The sequence below is a fragment of the Nyctereutes procyonoides genome, unplaced genomic scaffold (assembly GCF_905146905.1).
Source record: "Nyctereutes procyonoides isolate TBG_1078 unplaced genomic scaffold, NYPRO_anot_genome, whole genome shotgun sequence".
Taxonomy (NCBI): Eukaryota; Metazoa; Chordata; class Mammalia; order Carnivora; family Canidae; genus Nyctereutes; species Nyctereutes procyonoides.
Genome location: NW_026575020.1, coordinates 56,254,943 through 56,278,183, shown reverse-complemented (window position 1 = coordinate 56,278,183; position 23,241 = coordinate 56,254,943). Strand labels below are relative to the sequence as shown.

At 50.2% G+C, this 23,241-nt stretch overlaps 1 protein-coding gene across 1 annotated transcript; it reads left to right on the top strand.

Moving 5' to 3' along the window:
* Nucleotides 1–300: 300 nt before the first annotated feature.
* Nucleotides 301–22,808, top strand: ST6GALNAC1 (ST6 N-acetylgalactosaminide alpha-2,6-sialyltransferase 1). Its single transcript, XM_055330322.1, has 9 exons — nucleotides 301–534; nucleotides 18,791–19,463; nucleotides 20,154–20,322; nucleotides 20,464–20,635; nucleotides 20,846–20,984; nucleotides 21,237–21,340; nucleotides 21,525–21,614; nucleotides 21,707–21,806; nucleotides 22,080–22,808. Exons 1-9 carry the CDS (start codon nucleotides 404–406, stop codon nucleotides 22,269–22,271), a joined length of 1,770 nt encoding a protein of 589 aa, XP_055186297.1. The 5' UTR covers nucleotides 301–403; the 3' UTR covers nucleotides 22,272–22,808.
* The last annotated feature ends 433 nt before the right edge of the window (nucleotides 22,809–23,241 follow it).

The window sequence follows — 23,241 nt, the reverse complement described above, 5'->3', positions numbered from 1 at the left end:
CCACGTCGGGCTCCCGGTGCATGGAGCCTGCTTCTCCCTCTGCCTGTGTCTCTGCCTCTCTCTCTCTCTCTCTCTCTGTGTGTGTGTGTGTGTGTGTGTGACTATCATAAATAAATAAAAATTAAAAAAAAAAAAAACAAAGACAAAGAAAACAAAACTTGTTTGAACAAAAGGAGTTTCCTTCCTTCAAGCCACGCCAGCCTATAAGCCTTCAGAAAGCAGGGAAGGGAGCTCCTCCTTTCCCTGGCAGATCCTGATAGACTCAGTGTTTACCAGAGTGGCTCGTTGTTAAGACAAGTGGTGAGCACTCCCCGGCCAAGGCATCTCAGCACTTAAACTACCTGTGGCTCATATCCAAGCTCCAGGATATGCAGAACTCTCCTGCACCACCTGACCCACCACCATGAGGACCCGCCTGTGTAGACTCAGTCATCTGGACCAAACTACACAATGGCTCCTGCTTTCGGCTGTGTTGACCTTCTTTGTCTTCATCCTGCCTTCCTTTATTAAGGAGCCCAATACCAAACCTTTCAGGTAAGGTTCTGACCCCTTCCAAATTCCTCATAATTTATTTGAAGAACTTTAAAAAGACTCTAGCCCGGGGAAGCCTGGGGAACTCCAAGACACCGCTGTGTGTCCACCTGGGGTGCCAGGAGTCAGGCACATTGTCAACAACCACCGGCAAGGATGATCCAAGGGGACACCTAGGGGACAGCAGGTGGCAGGGGTGGGAAAACCAAGGTGTCCGAATGCCTGGCGGCTTGTCAAGGGGAAATGCAGGCAGGAGTTTGCGAACTGTGGGTCTGGGTCCCTGGAAGGCACAGAAAGAAGATGGACCCCCCCCCACTCAGTCCCATCCCACCCCTGGGGGACTGTAAGTAATGGTAACAACTTTAGGGATAGTTCGCACGTGTGCCATTGGATGTGTCCAAAAGCAAAAGATTTACCCCGTGGATTCCATTCATTCAAGAATCACACTCTCCCTGAGGAGTTTGTCAGAAAATGGGAGGCCTCTTGCTCAGCTTAGTTCCCCCAAGCTCACCCTTCAAAAGGACCTCATAGACCAGTTCTCTTATAAAATCAACACATCTCCAGGAGTGGAGAGTCCCTTCCTTTCCAGACTCAGTTTTTGTTTTTTTGTTTTGTTTTGTTTTTGAATGATTTTATATTCCACTGCTCTTAAAATCGGAAGGTAATACATGCTCTCAGGAAGTATAGAAAAACACAAGCAAGAAGTGAGGGTCTTCTCCATCACACCCCCATGTCCACCCACTCTCGAGGGGGTGACCACGCTTGATTCTTTGGTGTACATAGAATTATCACCTAATTGTAGCCAACACTTCTCTTCTAAATGCCTTATGTGTTAACTAATCCTGACGGTTGTGAGTATACAGAGAGACACCAAGAGCTGAAGTGAATTGGCCAAAGTCATCCTGCTAGGAAGTCACAGGGACAGGATTTTTTTTTTTTTTAATTCATGAGACATACAAAGAGTCAGAGACTCAGGCAGAGGGAGAAGCAGGCTCCATGCAGGGAGCCTGATGTGGGACTCGATCCCAGGACCCTGGGGTCACGCCCTGAGCCGAAGGTAGAAGCTCAACCGCTGAGCCACCCAGGTGTCCTGGGGCCAGATTCTGGTCCTAGTATTTTGCTTCCCTAGCCTGTGCTTCTTACCTTAGGCTACACAAGCCCTTACCACAGATGGATAAATGGATGGGTAGGTCAATAGGTGGACACACAGGTGGATAGGCAGGTATCACACTCTACACCTTGTTCCACAGGCTGGCTTTTTAAATCAACAGTATACCTTGGACACCCTTCCATGTTGACGTGTACAAACCTACTCCCATCTTACTTGTGGCGCTGGATACGGATATGAGTTTACTCATCCAGTCTCTGTGGGTTGACCGTCGGGTTGCCACTGGTTCTTCACACACCTTTGTACATTTACGTGGGTATGTCTGTAGGTAGGTTTCTAGAAGTGGAATTGCCAAGGCAACGGGTACACTCACCTCAAATGTCAACAGATGCCACCAGATCATCCTCTGAGAAGGCTACCGCAACCCGTGTGCGTGTTCACTCCCTCACCCCCACCCCGGGGCCACACCAGAAATCATTAATGTTTTTAAAGTTTAAGCATCTGAGAGGTTCAAATGTGTCTCTCTTTTGAATCTGCATTTCTCAGGCCACTGTGAATTCAAGGATCCTCTTAGGCTTATTGACCATATTGACTGTATTTTTTCTAACTGAACCAGCCAGGTGCTCCGATCATTTGTACTTTTCTGGGAATGAATGACCTGTGTATATCACTTGCTCCCCTAAAAAATTAAATTATTTATCTTTTTCTCTCTTTTTCTTTTTAAAGATTTTTATGTATTTATTTGAGAGACAGAGAGAGAGAGAGAACAGGAGGAGGGGCAGAGGGAGAGGGAGAAGCAGGCTCTCCACTGAGCAGAGAGCCTGACTGGGGCTCCATCCCAAGACCTTGGGATCATGACCTGAGCCGAAGTCAGACCCTTCGCCGACTGAGCCACCCAGGAGCTCTTGTTTATTTTTTTCTTAATTGCAGGAGTTTTTTGTACCTGAGGGATATTAACACTTTTCTTTTTTTTTAAGATTTTATTTATTTATTCATGAGAGACACAGAGAGAGGCAGAGACACAGGCAGAGGGAGAAGCAGGCTCCATGCAGGGAGCCCGACGCAGGACTCGATCCCAGGACTCCAGGATCACGCCCTGGGCTGAAGGTGGCGCTAAACCGCTGAGCCACCCGGGCTGCCTGATTAACACTTTTCTATTGCACATGTGACAATACTTCAAATGTTCTCTTTGGCTGATATTTGTTTTTATTGCCTTGTTTATGCTGTCTTGTGTCACACAAGTAATTTTTATGTAGGTAAAGTCTTCTTTTCCTTTATGGCCACTGGACTTTGTGCAACTTGGGGGAAAGCCTGTCCGACCTCAAAATTATATAAATCTCGGGGTACCAAAAAAAAATCTCGGGGTACCTGGGTGGCTCAGTCGGTGAAGCGTTTGCCTTTGGCTCAGGTTATGATCCTGGGGTCCTGGGATGGAGAGCTCCTAGCTGGGCTCCCTGCTCAGTGGGAGCCTGCTCCTCCCTCTCCCTCTGCCGCTCCCCCTGCTTGTGCTCTCCCTCTGTCAAATAAATTAACAAAATCTTTTTTAAAATTCTATAAATCACCTTCTATATTGTCTACTAATATTTTTGTGCTTTTGTTCTTCAAGCTTACATAGTTCTCCCATCTGCAGTTTATTTTTGTGGCCGGCGTAAATCTGGGTTTGGGTACACTGGAACTCTTTTGATCACAAGTGACAAAAACCCAACCCAATGTAGCTTAAATAGGAGACCAGGGAGAGACACGTGCGGGGTGGGAGAGGGCTGTGGGAGAGTCACTCACAGTGACAAGGGAAGGTGCCTTGTCTCCTTCCCCAGCCGATGTCATATGTCCCAGGGTTAAGGAGAGAGGTAAGTAGACTGGTGCCTGTTTGTGATCTAGAGATTTCTGAAGGTGGAAGGTGGTTGGAATTGTCCATGGTGTTATGTATCTGGGAAAAAACCAGAGCCCACCTGCCCTGACCCCAGGGCCTTCAAAGTCAAGGATGCTGTGGAGGGTAGCTCGGCATTCCTGTGGTGCCATGGAGGGACCAGAGCCACCCACTTACCTACTGGGGCCAAGTAATGGGACATCCACTCCAGAGAAGTGTTTGGGACACTGAATACTGTTGGCGCACTCATGCGGGGATCCCCAGTGCCAAGAAAATTGCTGCCCCAGGGAAACCACATTTACTGACCCTCCCAAGAGTACCTGTCAGGAGACAAACACACTGGCCTTCAGGGGGAGCAGGGACACTGCATCCCCCTACTCCTCCCAGACAGGTGGTCACTTAAGTAATAATACCCAAGAGTGGGACACTTGGGGGGCTCAGTGGTTGAGCGCCTGCCTTTGGCTCAGGGCCTGATTCTGGGGCCCTGAGATCGAGTCCCACAGTGGGATCCCAGCAGGGAGCCTGCCTCTCCCTCTGCTGTGTCTCTGCCTCTCTCTCTGTATCTCTCGTGAATAAATAAATAAAATCTTTAAAAAATATCCAAGAGCTAGGCCTTCAAAGGGAAGGGAAAGTCTTCTCTGTGGCTGACCCAGATTCTTGCCACCCCTCCACACCACCACCACCCCCTTCTTGCCCTATCTCCCAAGCCTTGGGTCTTGGCTCTAACCCAGCTGGGGGGTGTGAGGGGGAAGAGCTCTGAACCAACAGGACAACTAGAGCTCTAAAAAAAAAAATGGGTGAGACTGAATTTGGGGGTTGAGGGTTGTTTTGTTTTGTTAATCTTTCCTATAATTCTTTTTTTAGACTGAGTTTCAATCATGAAAGGTGATTATACTATAAAGTTATAGAACTGCCCAAGGCATTAGAGGTGAGAGAGAAGGTCACACGCTGAGACTTCCCAGTAAACTGTCTCGGTAACTAAGCTGCAAACCAAGTAACAGAGAGTAAGCACCCTAAGAGCAGAGGTCCCTGGAGGGAAGGACGTGGGTCCTTTGAAAGCTTCAATGGGAAGATGGGTCTCGAGGCAGGTAGGGCTCCGATAAAGGTGTGGAAAGAATAGTACAAGCAAGGAGGCCGCCCCGCCTAAGTGTCCCCTTGGCTGAGCCGTGGACAAACACGCCTTGTAGAGACGAGGGGCTCGCTCCAGGGAGCAGAGGAAGGACATTTCAGGAGGGTGGGGCCGAGGGTGGACGCAAGAGGTTTTGAAGCAGGGAGGTGACTTCTCAAAAATGGGATTGTGCAATGGTTCAGTCTGTCCAAAGGGAACAGGACAGATTGGAAGGAGGGATGAGTCACCACTTTTGGCCTGACCTATGGTGGCAACCAAGGGATGCACCTGACAAGTGGATTATCCTGCTGCAGAGGGAGGGACTGTGGCCAACCCTGTGCCCTCACAGGTGGCTTTAGCCTTTGAAATGTAAGGTGAAGAGGACCTGGGGCGGGAGGGAAGGGAGAAGTGGAAAATCAGGAGACATTTTGATGAGGAGAGAGATGCAGAGGAGAGAGCAGGGTGCATGGGGGGCGCGGCGGGGGCCCACCTCTCCCCGCAGGCTGGGTGGGCAAAGGGTGACAGGTCAGAGATCAAAGGGGTTTGTAAAACGCCAACTCCATGTAGTATCGGTGGTTTCTGAAGGTCATTGGTACCGAGGTGTTTGCATGTTTTATGACACAGGATTATCGTTTCAGAGCTGGAGATTTCCCAAAACGCTAACCTACGCTCAGGAGCTTTCTGTGCGCTACTTCTGATCTTCAGTATTTTTATTCTTTTACAAAAATGAGGGATATGAGGCTCTGAATGTTAAGCTTAGGGGTGCCTGGCTGGCTTGGCAGGTGGAACGTGCGACTCTTGATCCCGGGGTTCGAGCCCCACGTAGGGTGTGGACAGTACTTAAAAAAAAAATACGATCTGGGCAGCCCGGGTGGCTCAGCGGTTCAGCGCCGCCTTCAGCCCAGGGTGTGATCCTCAAGACCCGGGATCGAGTCCCACGTCGGGCTCCCTGCATGGAGCCTGCTTCTCCCTCTGCCTGTGTCTCTGCTTCTCTCTGTGTGTCTCTCATGAATAAATAAATAAAATCTTAAAAAAAAAACCGTCTTAGGGACTCCTGGGTGGCTCAGCGGTTGAGCGTCTGCCTTTGGCTCAGGGCGTGATCTTACGGTCCAGGATCGAGTCCCATATCGGGCTCCTTGTGGGGCACCTGCTTCTCCCTCTGCCTGTGTCTCTGCCTCTCTCTCTCTCTCTCTCTCTCTCTCTCTCTCTGTGACTCTCATGAATAAATATATAAAATCTTTAAAAAAAAAATCTTAAAAAAATGCTAAGCCTAAATCCACCCAGCCAGGAAGTAGCAAACCAAGATTTGAACACAGAGGATTTAGGCTCCGAAATCCATGTTTCTCAACTTCCTGGGACGTGTTGACTCTCAAGTCTAATGGAGCGGAGAGATGTACACAGAACCAGAGAGGGTGTGTGACAAATAACCACAGTTAAGTCAAATGTGACAGTCCCTATGGGAGCAAAGTTACAAGAGTCATTTCCACCCTGGGGTGGGGGTAGGGGGGGATGAGGAGAAGGCTGTGGGGGTGGTGGCATCTGCAGAGAGCCAGAAGGCCGTGTGACATTTCAGCATGCAGGATCAGGATCGTTGCACACTAAAGAAGCAGCGGGAGCAGTAGTGCAAGCTTGGGAACCGGCGGGGCATGTACAGGCACGAGAGGCTGATTACTAGTGTGACACAAGCTGATAGGGGGGCTCCGCATGCCAGGCACTGGTCTCCAAAACCCTTGAGCATCGTATCACAAAAACCTTGACTACATATCAAGGCTTTGGGAGTAGATACTATTATTAACAACAGCCTCTTTTCCAGATAAGAGAGGTTAGGCAACTTATCCAAGGTCAGCCTTGTCATTTAAGTTCAAACCCAGGCCAGGCTAGCTCCAGAATCCACCCTCCCAGCCATGACCTGCGCTGGCATAACAGCACCCCTCCCTCCCCGGCACCCACACCCCCACCTTCCTCTATCACACCCATCATAACACGCTGTCATGAACACAGTTTGTTTCCTGCCAGACTATGAATTTCCCATGGGAAAGGCCTGTCTTATTTGTCTCTCTTTCCTCAGTAATTTGAACAGGTCCTGGACACCAGGCAGGCATAACACAGCGTTTTTTAAATGCTTGTTGATGAAAGAATAAATGCAAGACCCTCGGTAACGTACCAACAGTTTAAACTTTATTCTAGGGCTGTGGAAAAACCTCAGCGTAAGGGAGGAACGTGATGACATTCGTGCATTGAGCAGGCTCCTCTGCTACAGATTATAGGGTAGGCGGTGGGGGGAAGGTGGTCTCAGCGGGGCTGGGTTAGAGGCTGTTGCAATGGTTTGGGGTAGAGCCAGGAGCCCTGGGCGGGGAGGCTCTGGTGGCAGGACGTTAGAAAGAAAGGACTGAAAATAAGTTGGATCGTCTGGATTTGGCAACAAATAGGATGGATGGTATGATTTCAAACCAAGGTTATTGGACTACTTCTCATATCTTCTTCATTTGGTGCCGGTCTCTGAGGTGCTCCCGGATATGGAAATACAATCTAAGACCGTGCCTCCACTGGCTTGGCTTTCCTGGTCTGGAATGAATTTGCCTTGGAAGATTCTATGCCTTGGGTCGGCTTCAGAGCTGACCAATAAGAGTCAGCTGTAAAATCAAGGCTATGGATTTTCTTTTTTTATCTTATTTGATTTTAGTCTAAGAATATAACTTTATTTTCTATCACCCCTTGATTTCTGATCCTGGATTCCCCCCCCCGCCCCCCGCCGTTCACGGAGCTGCAGGGAAACTTAATCTCAGCCATTCTTGCTCCTCTGCACCCTTCCTAGGATGGTGTCAAGGGCTCCCCGATACCTGATGCGGTGCCAGGGCATCGGCGGGGGCGGCTGATTCTTAGTCATCGTGGTGCCGTCGAGACATCCTTCGTCGTCTCTGCCTCTTGGCTCTTTCATGTGCACCTGCTTAGGTGTGAGAACTTTCAGCCGCTGTCTTCCTGGGATCAGCATGCTGTCATTTCCCCTCGGGGTCTTATTAGACTCTAGGAACACTACAAGGCAGTAGGGCGCAGGAGCCCTCCAACCTCAGGACCCACAGACCCCTCTCTTCTCTCCCTCCTCCTTTCCCTCCCCCTCATCCACAGAAATCTTTCTAGGGAGGGGGCGATGGTGGGAGGAAACGGAGAAGTCCTTCCCCGAGACATCTATTTCACCAAATCTTCTCCCCCCCTTAGGGCTCAGGCATGGGGGGGAAAGCAGAGGTCTTGCAGGACATCCTTTACTTCCAGCTCTTATTGGCCACATGTGTCCACGGAGGCAATGAACATGCGGCTCTTCACAGCTGCGGTGGGTGACAAGTGGACGCCAATGGGAAAGGGAGAAAGTACAAGGACAGAAACAAATAACATTCCGAAACAGCACACATTTGTACATTTGTAAGTGTAACAGGCATAGGAAGGGGTCTGGATGTGCGTGCCCTGAAGGCGCCACCGGCAGATTCTTTGGGAGGATATAATCCACGGGCTGATATCCTTTTCTGCTTAAATCCATTTTCTGCTTTTATAAAAGGATGAATACTTCAGAAAAATTTGTTTGTGAAGAAAGATTCGGGAACAAAAGACCCATTTAGGCACCACCTCCATAGTGAAGTGCCCCCCCTCCAGCAGAACCGTGTCCCTAGGGTGTATCCACACACTCTCTCCCACACGTATGACTAATAGCATCGGACCTAACACTTTATAGCAGCTATTTATGTTCATGTCTGTTCCCCTGTTCGCTCTGGAGCTTCTTAAGATGAGTGACAATAGCTCTCTTATCCTTAACAGAGAGTTCTTGATGCCTGGCATCTAATCACCACTCAGTAATATCTGTGGACTAAATGTTGCATTAGATTTTCAAATTTTCTTTTTTTTTTTTTTTAGATTTTATTTATTTATTCATGAGACATACACACAGAGAGAGAGACAGAGGCAGAGACACAGGCAGAGGGAGAAGCAGGCTCCGTGCAGGGAACCTGATGCAGGACTCGATCCTGGGACTCCGGGATCACGACCTGAGCTGAAGGCAGACGTTCAACCACTGAGCCACCCAGGCATCCCAGATTTTCAAGTTTTCATAGAATTTTCGATAAGATGTCTCATTTAGTTTTCATGTTTTTCCCGTTATTATTATTTTTTTATTAAGCTGATATGCAAGTGTTTCAGGCAAATAGTATTGCAAAGTTTACGTCAACATAGAGCGAGCCCCGTGACTTGTCCCTACTCCAGAATCTTGATTCCCAAGGCAACTGTGTCAACTCTTTCTGCTCTTTTTTTTGGTAATTACCTCCCTATTTCAGAGTCGCATGCCTACCTGCCTCTTCTTGACTTCTCGATTAAATGGTTTAGTGCTACAAATGAAATATTACTTACCCATGGCCTTGACACCTGTTGCCCTTTTAGGCTTTCATCTTCGAACACGTGAACCCAAAGCAGATAGGGACTCTGATGGTCACTCTGTGTCGTACACGTTAGCACTTGACCCAGCTCGACTAGAATACATTTGTACAACATGACATTTTTCAGGGTGCCTGGGTGGCTCAGTTGGTTAAGCATCTGCCTTCAGCTCAGGCCATGATCCCATGATCCTGAGATCAAGCCCCACGTCAGGCTCCCCACTCAGCAGGGAGTCTACCTCTCCCTCCCCCCTGCTCATGCATCTCTCTCTCTATCTCTCTCTCTCTCTCTCTCTATCTCAAATAAAGTCTTAAATAAGTAAATCTTACAAAAACGGCATTTTTCCAAATACCTTTTATACTCTAGCTTGTGAAGTCCTCACAACAGTATTATGAGACTGATATTAAGATTCCCATTGAGGGACGCCTGGGTGGCTCAGCGGTTGAGCATCTGCCTTTGGCTCAGGGTGTGATCCCAGGGTCCTGAGATCCAGTCCCATATCGGGCTCCTTGCGGGGAGCCTGCTTCTCCCTCTGCCTGTGTCTCTGCCTCTCTTTATGTGTGAAAGAAAGAAAGAAAGAAAGAAGAAAGAAAGAAAGAAAGAAAGAAAGAAAGAAAGAAAGAAGAAAAAGAAGAAAGAAAGAAAGAAAGAAGAAAGAAAGAAAGAAAGAAAGAAAGAAAGAAGAAAGAAAAGAAAAAGAAATAGAGAGAGAGAAAGAAAAAGATTCACATTGAATGGGGCAGCCTGGGTGGCTCCGTAGGTTAAGCACCTGCCTTCGGCTGGGGTCATGATCTTGGGGTCCCTGCATCGAGCCCAGCTCAGTGGGCTCCCTGCTCAGTGGGGAGCCTGCTTCTCCCTCTCCTCCTGGGTTCATGCTTTCTGTTGTTAATCTCTATCTCTCTCTCAAATAAATAACTAAAATTTAAAAAGAGAGAGAGGGAGAGAGATTCCCATTTAATGGATGAGAACAGGGGCTCTCCGTGTTCTGTAACTTGCCCAAGGTCGCGCAGCTGGCTAGTTAGGGCTGAGCTGGAACTCAGGCAGTTACTTTCTGCCCCCGTGTGCTCCGCCGCCCGTTTGCCAAGTGCCAAGAAGTTAGGTTTTGGCCAGACTCAAGTTGAACCCTTGAGGACAGCCAGAGCCCAAGAGGTTAGGTCCTGGGTGGGTGACAGCTATGATGCTGTGGGCCACCTCGCTCCGAGAGCACTGCTCTGTGCCATCGGAAGCAGAAGCGGTAAAAGCCAGACCCTGAAGTTATTAAATGCCACCACGGTTGTGGGGTTTGGCAGTTTCTCGGGGAGCCTTCCTGCACCAACGGAGGACAGGGTAGCTGCCCACTCGACTGCTTTGCTCTTCTCCTTTCTCTCTTGGGCAGAGGGATGGGGAAAGGGAAGAACCTTTCCCCCAAGGTCTCTATCTCAAAAGTGCTGGCCTAAAAGCGTCACCTGAACTTGGGCTAACCCCTGAAATAAACCTTACTCGCAGATCTGATTATCCCCAAAAGAGATAAGCTGGGTTCCAGATACAGGTCATAAAAACTGACTTTGTTTTAAACAACCTTGATTCTTTCCCAGCCACCAGGCCACATGGTCTTATCTTGCATCTGGGATTCTTGGCCTATATACACCTGCCATTGTTCAGTTTAGAACATTTTCTCACCTGGTTACCGAGGTCTTCCCTACTCTCCTTCACTCTCAAGACTTGTGCCCGTAGGTCTCAGGAGAGCTGTTTGTGTCTGTACTTGTGTATTATAGGGAGGGAGAGCATCCAGCTTTTAAGCCAGCTTCCCTGGGGCCTGGTTGGCTCAGTCAGTTAAGCATCTGCCTTTGGAAAAAAAAAAAAAAAGCATCTGCCTTTGGTTTGGGTCCTGGGATGGAACCCCGCATCGGGCTCCCCGCTCAGTAGGAGCCTGCTTCTCCCTCTCCCCCTGCTTGCCGCTCCCCCTGCTTGTCAAATAAATAAATTAAATAAATAAATAAAATCTGAAGAAATAAACCAGCTTCCCATCTCCTGAGCCACAGTTAGGTGAAGGGGAATCTCAGAGAATGCTCTGGGTCTCTCTGTTGGGGGGACAGCTCTGGAAATAGGATCCAGCTACTCAAGCATTAGGAGCAGTGGCTTAGATGTGTTTCCTCTTCTCTTCCCATTTTATATTGTCCTTCATTAGGATTTAATTGGCCAGAAACTAAATAAGTAAGAGAATTGGCTTTGATTTGAAGAAAGAACACTTGGAACAACAACAGAATACAGATTTCTGTATTTTTTTTTCCAGCCTACAAAGATAATTAAAGCAAAGCAAGGCAAAGGACAGCTTTTAGTGATGAAGCAACTTTATGGACATGTCTAAAGTTTCAGAGCACAGTTCTAAAATGTAAATTATGCAAAAAGTTTCAGGATTTCCTGGGGAAAATAAACTGCAAAGTTTAGGGAGGGAGCACAACAGAATGACTGGTTTCCATTTCAGATGAGATCAGAGCCCCTAAAGAGCTATGCAGACCCCAAGGGAGTTTCAGCAGCTTCAGGCTGGGCTAACCACCCTGTGGGGTGCTGGAGGTGAGACCCACCCCGTCATGGAGGATCCTCAGCAGGGAGTGACAACAGGCAGTGCTGGGGAGCCTAAGGTTTGTTTCCCTTTCAAGGAGAGGTACAATAGAAACTGAGGTGGGGGAACCAGATGTGGAACCCCAAAGAGGCAAGTGATCAGCAAAAAAGGTGGGGACTGGGGGGAGGTGGCCCATGTCATGAGGTCGTAAGTAGAGGCATGTGTGTGACCAGCCACTTGTCACAGGGCAGGCACACCTAGCCTGAAGCCTCCTCCACTGTCTGTTCCGTTGAATGGCAGAGCCCAGAATTATTTAGGAGATCAAAAGGCTTTTTGTTTTTTTCAGTTTTTATTGAAGAATAATTGATAAAAAAAATATTGGATATCAGTTTCAGGTGTACAACATAATGATTCAATATGTACATACATTATGAGATGCTCACAATAAGGCCAGTTACCATTTGTCACCATACGAAGCTGTTACAGTATTATTATTTTTTAATATTTGTTTGTTTGTTTGTTTTTACAATATTATTGGCTATAGGAGCACCTGGGTGGCTCAGTGGTTGAGCATCTGCCTTTAGCCCAGGGTGTGACCCTGGGGTCCTGGGATCGAGTCCCACATTGGGCTCCCCACAGGAAGCCTGCTTCTCCCTCTTCCTGTGTCTCTGCCTCTCTCTCTGTGTGTCTCATGAATAAATAAAATCTTAAAAAAAAACGTACCCAAACAATATTATTGACTGTATTCCTAGGCTTGCACTTTACACCCTCGAGTCTTATTTGTTACTGGAAGACTGTGCTTCTTTATCCCTTTTGCCTATTTCGTCCATCCCTACCACCACCTCCCCTCTGGCAACCGCCGCTCTACTCTCTGTATCTAGGAGTCCGTTTCTGTTGCGTTTCGTTTGTTCATTTGTTTTGTTTTTGAGATTCCACATATACGTGGCATCATATGATATTTGTCTTTGTCTGGCTTATACCCTCTGTGTCCATCTATGTTGCTGCAAATGGCAAGACCTCATTGTTTTTATGGCTGAGCAATATTCCATATATACATATCCATATATATGTATCTCTATCTATCTATCTATCTATCTATCTATCTATCTATCATCATCTATCTATCTATCTCCAGTCATCTGTCGATGGACACTGGGCTGCTTGCACGTGTTGGCTATCGTAAATAATGCTGCAGTGAGCACAGGAGTGTACATGTCTTTTCAGATTACTGTTTTCACTTTCTTTGGATAAATATCTAGAAGTGGAATTGCTAGATCATCACGGAGGTTTCTTGAGCTTTTTCCTTGATAAAATAATCTTCTATTCCTACTAGTTTTACTATTTGCCTTTGATTTGGGGTGTTATCGCTAAATTTCAGTTTGGATGACCTCTCCCACGTGCAAGCCACCTTCAACCCCGCCATGTTCTTTCTAGTAGATACAGTTGACCGTGAACAACATGAATTGTACCGCGTATATATGGATTTGTTTTACAGTATTGTACATGTATCTTCTCTTCCTTAGGATTCTCTGAGTGACGTTTTCCTTTCCCTAGATGACTTTATTGTAAGATTATGCGTGTAATACACGTAACATGCAAAATATGTGTTGATTGACTTGCTGTTGGTAAGGATTCCGGTCAACAGCAGGCTATTCGTAGTTGAGTTCTGGGGGAGTCAAAAGTTACAGGCAGATTTTCCACTGTGTGTGGGTCAATGGCCCTCACCCCCAAAATGTTTAGGCTCAGCTGTGCTATATTCATGGGAAAATGCTGCTCTCTTACCAACAGTCATTTCATGGCTTCAAGTATAAATACACTTTGACCCCTCTGCCATGTCATTGCTTCCAGGTCCCCCTTGGTGTTGTGTAGTTCAGAATGTAGAGGGGAGAAGATGACAGATAATTATTCTTTGATATCCATTTCATTTATTGAACAGAGCCATGTGATCCCTGATAAAAATAAATTTATTTTTTGAAGTGCAACATTTTATATTTTTACTTCCCAAATAGATCAGAATTTAATAATGAATTGTTCTTTGCTTGGATGTGATCCGTGAATGATTCGCCGTCCCTCTGAACTCTTAATAGAGAACAGGTTTCTGTCTTCACCCCAGCCCTGGCCTTGCCCATGGTGTTTAATTTCAGGATCACCTAGGGTCTGGACAAGACGAATGTAGGGCACACAGCATGTGGATGGAAGGAATTTGAACATTCAGTAAATACCATGCATGAGCATAAGGAAATGCCTACGTAAACACCCACATTCCTAGCAATCATAGTTGTGTTTAATTATAGGGAATTGAAATGCAACTTAATTACATAATTTTGTCAGTACCTGGGTCATTGCTGCAACTCCTTGTAGCACATAAAGGAGTCATCAGTAACCTGCAAGGGACCTTGTATCTCCTGCCTCTGGAAAGGACGGCAGAGAGGAGCTCCTGGTACTCCCTCCTCGGGGCTGGCATGGCCACGAGGCAGAGGGCCAGCTGTCCGGGCTGTACATTTGCTGTGTCTGGTGTAGAAGACCACCCTGCTGCACTCTCTAACCAGCCACAGCCACACAAAGGTGCTGCAGTTTGGAAGGAAAGCTTCTGGAGGCCTCTTGTAGTCTGGGGGTAGGAAATGCAGGTGGAAGTGAGTCCAAGGTTCACAGCTGAGTGACAAGAGGCATTTGCTATCAGAGTTGACACTTAGGCCTCTGCTGGGCCTCAAGCATGGAGCCTCAGCACATCGGTGACATTGAAAGGGAGAAGAGTAAGTCTCACAGTACTCAAACCTTTCTACTAGATAAACGTGGCCCAAATCCAGCAAGAACATGTTCTGGACTAACTCAGGTTTTCCACTCTACATGGATGATACTCTTTCAGAATGGATATTTTAGGGGTATCTACCCAGCTCGTAAGCCAACAACTCCCTCTTTCCCTTCAGATTGTCCTCCTGCCATGCACAGGGTCGACCCTAGGATCCATATCACCTACCATGTGGCCAGGGACAGAGAAGGGACACAAGTGGGCTAGAATCTCTCCCATAAAAATTAAAAATTGGCAACAAAGAGAGTCAGCAGTTGCTGGAGCAGGTGTTATAGGGTGGCCATCCTCACCGCCACGTGGGCTGAGGAGCAGAAAGCAGAAAGCAGGCTAGAGGAACAGAGGTAGGCTGTGTCCCTTCCAAGCCTCCAAGAGAGACTCCAGGTTCCAGACCCTTCTAGAGGCTCAACTACATCTTGCTCTTGGGCTCTTCAAGACATTTTCTATCCTTTTGATAAATCTCCCCATCTTTTTTTTTCTCTTAGTTACAAATGGAAAACAGGAGCACCTGGGTGGCTTAGTGGTTGAGCATCTGCCTTTGGCTCAGGTCGTGATCCCCCACATCGGGGTCCCTGCAGGGAGCCTGCTTCTCCTTCTGCCTGTGTCTCTGCCTCTCTCTCTCTTTGTATCTCTCATGAATAAATAAAATCTTAAAAAAAGAAAAAAAGAAAAGAAATAAAGGCTTAAAGTCTTGATGGCTATTAGTTTTTCCAGGTTGTCCCTGGAAAAGGGACAGCCTTGTCTCAGGGCCTTTCTCTCCTTTCGGGTCTGGGATATCTCTCATTCAAATTACTTCCTTGAGCTGCATAACAAAGGCAGAGGCATTGGCTACAGGAAGCCTGTTAAAAGTGTGAGTGTTCCAAGGTGGAAGGACCCCACTGATGACCTTTCCCTACCAGCCTCCAGAGAAGTTAGGTCCTCTCTCACTTTCTTTTTTAAAGATTTTATTTATTTATTCATGAGACACAGAACGAGAGAGAGGCAGAGACACAGCAGAGGGAGAAGCAGGCTCCATGCAGGGAGGCCGACGTGGGACTCAGCCCGGGACTCCAGGATCACGCCCTGGGCCGAAGGCAGGCGCTAAACCGCTGAGCCACCCAGGGAGCCCTCTCTCACTTTCAAGGTCATAACAGAGACTGTCCTTCTTGGAGGACGTGGATAAGTGTGCTCCCCTGGGGCCTTGGGAGCAGGAAATAGGGAATCCACCAAGAAGGGCTGGCCACAGTGCAGGACGGAGGCCCTGAATGAGGAAGGATTAAGGGAGGTAATCTGCCTAGGCCATGTACTACCCTGGGCCAGCCCTGTATTTTTCTGGTAATGAAAGTCTCTGTCTTACACTTTTATTTATTTATTTTTAAGGGCCAATTTATAGGTTGAGGACTTTTTTTTTTTAAGATTTTATTTATTTATTCATGAGAGACACAAAGAGAGAGGCAGAGACACAGGCAGAGGGAGAAGCAGGCTCCCTGAACCCCTGGATCACGCCCTGGACCGAAGGCAGACACTCAGCTGCCGAGCCCCCTCCCCCACCCCGGGCGCCCCTGTCTTCCACTTTTCATAACAGTGACTACTGTGTACTCTGCAGGTTCAAGGTCTGTGCCTTATTCAAATCTGTATCCCTGGAACCTATAAACCTACATGGCACATAAACATCCAGCCAACATCTGTTGGATGAGATGTTCTTCCCCAAGGACATATTTCAGATTCTATTCCTTGTTTATTTAAATCCGTTTCTTGGCGGGCTCGGAAAGCCTTTCCAAAGCACCGACGTGATGCAGCATCGTGGGGGGCTTCGTGGGAAGGGCTGCTTAGAGGCATTTTTGCCCTTTCCGATTCAGGGAGGATCTCGACATTACTGCTAAATGAATGTAATCCCCAAACACACCCAATTCGATGACACGTAGGGTTTTAGTATTCACGTTGTCCCAGGAACCAGAGCTTGGGTCAGGCTACCTCCCATGGCTTCTTTCTCCTCACCCATTTCCCCGGCACGTCTCCCGGTAACAACCTGACATTTGTCTGTGATTGTTCCCCTTTGGATCCTGGGCTCCACGGGAGGGAGGAATGTGTCTGGCTGCACTCCTCACCAGGCTCCAGTGCTCAGTAAATACTTGCTGCATAAAAGAACACATTAGTGGCTGCAGAGTTGAGAGGCGGGTAGAAGTCAAAGCTGCAACCAGAGAAGTGGGAGACTAGACTCAGGAGACCCCCCCCCCAACTTACACAGAACAGACCAAGAATGACTGGGAACAGAGCGCCACAGCAGGGGTGAGAAGCGGGGAACTCATCCGGTTGAGCACGAATTTTGTGTCAGATGCTAAACACATGTTGTCAGGCTCACAGCCGACTTCTCTCAGGAGCAAAAGGCAGCAGCCCATTTTACAGATAAGAAAACCCAGGGCGGGGTGGCTCAGCAGTTGAACGTCTGCCTTGGGCCCAGGGTGTGATCCTGGAGTCCCGGGATCGAGTCCCACATCGGGCTCCCCGCATGGAGCCTGCTTCTCCCTCTGCCTGTGTCTCTGCCTCTCTCTCTCTCTCTCTGTGTGTGTGTGTGTGTCTCATGAATAAATAAATAAAATCTTAAAAAAAAAAAAAAGGAAGGAAGGAAGAAAAGCCAGGGTCACGTGGGTTGTGATTTCTCCCAGTCACACCAGCTAGTAACTGGAAGTGCCAGGGATTCTCACTCAGGTCTCTCTGGCTGCACATTTCATGTTCTCTCTCCTTCTCTCTCTGTGGCCTCAATAAGTCTGTGGTATGTGGCTTGGAAGAAGAGTGGTAGAAGCAGACAAAACGGAGCTGCTTGGGCCAAGAGTGATCAAGGTGAGCCAGGGAGGCCTAGCACGCCAGGTAAAGAAGCCGGAGTTAAGCACACCTGGAAATCCATGAGGGTGAAGGCTAGGTCCCCAGAGAGGGCGATTCTTTTTCCAAGGCTCCCCCCAAAACCTGTGTAGCACAGAGACCCATCCCCACCTCCCACAAAGTCCAGTTAGAGAAACCTGCAGAGCCGATGACCCACACTTTCCTCAGCAGAACACCTGGTGCTAATTTGCATAAATTAAGGAGCTTTTGGCAGGCTCCCACAAGAGGAAGAAATAAAAGGAAAGTAAATCTAATCCTCGGAGCCAAAAACCCGAGTGCCAGAAGTCGGACCAGGCACCCTGCATTGATCTTCTCCGACCACTAGAAACAAAGCACGGCCAGGGTGGAATACAACTACACTCGCCCACCCCCTTGCTTCGGCACCAGCCCCCCATCTCCCACCTGAAATTCCTCAGTAGCTCCTCCTGGACCAGAAGACAAATGATAAAGTCCAAACTCCTCAATCTGACCTACAACGCAGATAATAATCGGATTTTGCCTATCGGTTTGGGACCATCCCCTGCCCAGACAGAGCCCCTTCCCCCAGGCTCACTGAGCCCACACGCTCCCCAGGGCAAGACCTGGTCTGTATCGTCATCACACAACTGTGTGTGTGAACCAGAATTCCTGTTGCCCGTGCTGCGAGACACATCTCGGGGGCCATCCGGGATGTCTAGCATCTAATAGGAGATACGGGCTCTTGAATACTTGCTGAGGATGTATATTTTTCCTAACAATGCTAGCAAGCAAGTTTGTTTTTAGGTAAGGTTTGAAATATATATTTCAGGTAGATCTTTCCACCAAGGTAGGCAGCTAGTTATTTTTTTTTAAGATTTTATTTATTTATTTATTTATTTATTTATTTATTTATTTATTTGAGAGAGAAAGAGCACAGAGGGAGAGGGAGAAGCAGACTCCCCACCAAGCAGAGAGCCCAACTTCAGGCTCGATCCCGAGGACTCTGAGATCACAACCCGAACCAAAGGCAGATGCCTAACTGACTGAGCCACCCGGGCACCCCAGGCATCTAGAGTCTTGACACGCATGAGATGCATGTATCTTTCCTCGCTCACGAGGTTACCTACTCTTCATTAATGGAAGGAAGGAAGGAAGGAAGGAAGGAAGGAAGGAAGGAAGGAAGGAAGGAAGGAAGGAAGGAAGATCGGTCAACAGTATCCTACAGATATTAGATGACAGGGCCAGAGTCAGAGAGTCATTCCTGGAGCAAGTACAGAGACAGCCCTATGCAGGGAGAATGTGGTGGCTCTGCTCCTGACACCCGGTTGTGGAAGGAGGGTTGGGGTGAAAGCAGGGTACCACCTCCACGATACTACCACGGTCTCTCTATGGGTCAAAAGGAAGTCTCCAGACCCATTGCCAATAGGTGCAGCTTAATTTGGGGTATGGACAGTGACACTCCTTCCCTTCATGTCTTACGGAAACTGGTCTGAAGTCTACCCAAGGCACAAGAATAAATACTAATTATTCCAACCTGTTGATCCAACCTGTTGATCCGATCCTCGGCCTTAACTCAAATTTACGTCTATCCCTAGGCATCAGCACATACGCAATGAGGAGAGGTCCCTAGAGTCACTCCATGAGGTGACAGGGAAGGCTCCCACCGCGGGAGGCAGGGCAATGGCCCCGGCGGTGGCATCAGTGCAAGAGAAGAGCATGTGGGCCCCCCAGGCCCAGGCCACGGCCTACCCCACCCACGAGGACATCAGAGCAGAGGCCCTCGAGGCCACCTCAGCTCAGCCCACCCCCATGAGGGGTCAGGAGAGGAAGGACACCGTGCCGGACACGCTGCCCCCGAGGGCTCAGGACAAGGGGGTGGCCTCTGACAGGACAGGGCTCCCATCAGTGACAAGTCAGGACACTAGGACAATCAAAGGAAGGCGGGACCAGAAGGAGGAGCCGACAGCCGCCAGGACGGTGACCCCAGGGCCTCAGAGCAAGGCGCGGACCACCGGGCGGACACCCGTGCCAGAAATTCAGGCCAAGGCGCTGACCACGCCAGGAGCAGGGCCGATGGGGAGGACGAGGAAAGGAGCCACCACAGTGGCTGCCCCGCACAGGGACACAGCCCGGGCCACGCCACCCTCCACCTCTTCCCAGGGCCGCACCACCCAGAGAAGCCCGAGTCTGCGGGCTGCCAACTTCAAGTCTGAGCCCCGGTGGGATTTCGAGGAACAATACAGCTTTGACACGGAGGCCCTGCAGCTGGTGAGTCTGGCCACCGCCTCCCTGCTCCGCAGCCCCCTGCGGACAGCCCACCCCGCTGCCCCCACCTCCCAGGCTCCGCCCTACCCTACCCTGCTTGCACCCCAACCTTAAGTGGTCAAAGCGGGAGGAGGAGGCAGGTCCCAGATCCTGGCCTGGGCAGTGGGGGAAGGTGTGAGGGTGACATGCGCTGCCCCGGAGCCCCCAGAAGGCCCGAAGGTCATGGGGCAGGGGGAGAGACACCTGCACTGGTGCTGGACATCCAAACCTCCATCCTCTGGCAGGGGGCGGGGGGCACGGCTTGAAAGATGGCAAGGAGGGACAGGGCCACCAGCCAGGACCCCCCGCCCTGATGCCCAAGCCCAGTTCCTGGGAATGCCTTATCTTCCCTGCACGCACCATGCCCCCACCTTCCCTCCCTGCCCCCCCTAAGAAAAGTAGCCTGGGCCCACGGCCGGGAGAACATGTTCGGTCACACACAGAAGCCCGCGCAGGCTCTCCCGCTGGCTTCCTCCCCCGCGCACCTGCCAAGGGGCATCCCCAGGGCACCAGGAACCCCGTTCTCTGGGACCCTCGGGGCTCCGGTGACCAGGACAAGGGCGAGGGAAGGTCAGCGGACCCTCGGGATAGGATGGAAGAGGCCCCGGAGGTGGTGCCCCCCCCCCCCCGCCTGACCCACCCTCCCGCACGCAGACCTGCTCTGACTCAGTGAAGGTCAAGGCCTCCAAGTCACCCTGGCTCCAGAATCTCTTCCTGGCCAACCTCACCCTCTTCCTGGACTCCAGCCGCTTCAGCCAGAGAGAGTGGGACCGTCTAGAACACTTCGCACCGCCCTTCGGCTTCATGGAGCTCAATCAGTCCCGTGAGTCCTCCCAGGAGCGTGGGCAGCTGGCCTCTGTCCCTGGCCCGCCTCTTCCCTGGGGGCCATCGGCGCGGCGCAGTGGGGGGGACATGAGGGCCACCCCCCCCGCCCGGGCTCTGAGCGGAGCCCCCCTTGTTCCAGTGGTGCAGAAGGTGGTGACCCGCTTCCCTCCGGTGCCCCAGCAGCAGCTGCTCCGGGCCAGCCTCCCCGCCGGGAGCTCCCAGTGCGTCACCTGCGCCGTGGTGGGGAACGGGGGCATCCTGAACGACTCGCGCGTGGGCCAGGAGATAGACGGCCACGACCACGTGTTCCGGTGAGCCCCTGCCCAGCTCCCCTGGGACTGCCGCCCGCAGAGACCTTCTCTCCTGAGAGATCTCTCAGGGCCAGCTCTGCCCGTGTCTGGACCGTGGAGTTCCCGGGCGCTCCAGGGAGGCTCCCTTTACACCTGCTGCCTCCTCCCCCCCCCTCCCTCCTGCACTCATGGGTTCTGGACGGTTCTGTGCGGTTCTGTCTTCCCGAGCAGGTTGAGCGGAGCTGTCACTAAGGGCTACGAGCAGGATGTGGGCACCCGGACGTCCTTCTACGGCTTCACCGCCTTCTCCATAACGCAGTCACTGCTCGTCTTGGGCGGTCGGGGCTTCCCGCACGTCCCTCTGGGGAAGGTGAGCGGCCCGGCCACCCGTGATTCTCAAGGAGGGGCATCGGGCTGAGAGAGGGAGCCTGGTGGCCCGCGACTCCAGTCTGGTCCTGCGAGGGGCCGGAGCTGGGAGGACGGCTGGACGGGCCTGCGGAGAGCGAGTGAGCAGGCTGGGGTCAGAGCCAGAGCAGCACCCCCACCCCCCCACCCCTCCACCCCCAGAGCCCCTGGTCCCAAAGGTGGCACTGCCCAGCCACCTGCTGTCCTTGCTCCTCAGGATGTCCGCTACCTGCATTTCCTGGAAGGCACCCGAGACTATGAGTGGCTGGAAGCGCTGCTTCTGAATCAGACCCTGGTGAAAAGTAGCCTTTCCTGGTTCAGGTACCCACCGCCCCCTCCCTTACCCCAGGCCCAGCCGTGTGTTGAGCGGCTGTGAAGGGCTGGCCAGGTGGGCACAGCCGTAGGTATCGCCTGGGGATGGGGCACCAGTCATGCCCACGGCCCCGACTTGGCCCACAGTGGAGGGTGAGAGACCTGAGCCTGAACGACCCAATGCTGCCCACAGGCGCAGGCCCCAGGAGGCTTTCCGGGATACCCTGCAGTTGGACAGGTACCTGTTGCTACACCCAGACTTTATGCGATACATGAAGAACAGGTGAGAGCAGGGCAGCAGAACGCGTGTGGGAGGGACCGGGCCCCTCTCATCCCTGCAGCCTCCTGACAGCTGGGGGCTGGGGAATTTCTCAGGTTTCTGAGGTCAAAGACCCTGAACAATATCCACTGGAGAATATACCGTCCCACCACTGGGGCCCTCCTGCTGCTCACGGCCCTTCATCTCTGTGACCAGGTAAGGCTCTGCTGCAGGAGGAGCAGGAGCTCCTGGAGAGACAGCTGTGGGGTATCCCTGGACCTGTCCGGGACGGGACGACAGCCGGGGGGAGCAGGGGAGGGGTGTGAGTGTGGACATACACACATATACAAGTGCACGTCAGGGAGCCTGCACCCAGACCCCTAGGGGTGGAGCCAGAATAAAGCGCCCCCCCCCAACACACACAGCCCATGAGAACAAGCCTCGGAGGGAGCAACCTCAGTTCTTGTTTCTCCTCCACCCTTTACGTAGGTGAGCGCCTATGGCTTCATCACCGAGGGCCACGAGCGCTTCTCTGATCACTACTATGATAAGTCCTGGAAACGAACGATCTTTTATACCAACCATGACTTCCCGTTAGAGAGAACACTCTGGAAGCGGCTGCACGATGAAGGTATAATCCGGCTGTACCAGCGTCCCATAATTTCCAAACCAAAGATGTGACTGGAGCCTGGGCCACAGCAGTCCCTTTAGCCATTCCATGGCAGGGGCCACCTTGGGAGTCTTGAGACTCTACCACCATTTTCCCAGGGTTCAGATCAGGCCCTAGGCCCCTCCAGACTCACCAGGGGACACTGGCACCAAGGAGGAGGTGCTTTCAAGATGGCAGATGCCTGATTGAGGCCTTGGGGAACCTTGGAACGTTGCTGTGGGTTCCCTTCACAGGAGGGAGGACTCTAGTCTTGAGACCAGAGAATATGAACCAAAGGGAGTGATGACCAGCCAATACCACAAATCTCGGCTGAATATCACCCTTCACTGTCCAAAAGCTACTTGACCCTAGGGGGGAAAGCCTGAACCTTTGGAGACATGTAGATTTGGTTTTGAATTCCAAATCTTGTCCTTAGCAGCTGTGAAATCTTGAGAGCATTACTTAATTGCACTACAGATTGTCTAGAGGACCCGTCCTTCCAGGGCCTCTCCGATTCTAGAAGGATCTGCACCTTTCTGTGGCTTCCAGCTCTTTGACAACTCTCTGGGTTGTAGAAAACTAATGGTAATAAAAATAATTCTTAAAAAAAAAAAATAAATAAAAAATAAAAAATAAAAATAATTCTTGCCCATGGAGATGCAAATAAATCTTGTATGGTAAAGATGCAAGTAATGATTCCCTTGTGGGCAGTGACCCGTTTTGTACGAACAAGCAAATGCATTTTGACATTCCTGATGGCCTGTATACATGTCCGTACCTTGGGTTCTCCCTTGAACCAGTTTTTACATCTTACTGTTTCCTTCATTAATTAATAAGTTAAATAAAATCCTTGACATGGGTTCATTTTATATTTGTATGAAAGACACCATTTTATCCTTGTAAAAACCATCTGCTGTCATGTCCTGAGGCCATTGTTCAATAATCTGTAGCATGACTTTTAGGGTACCCACTCTGCAAGGATTTCAGACATTACTGTATGTA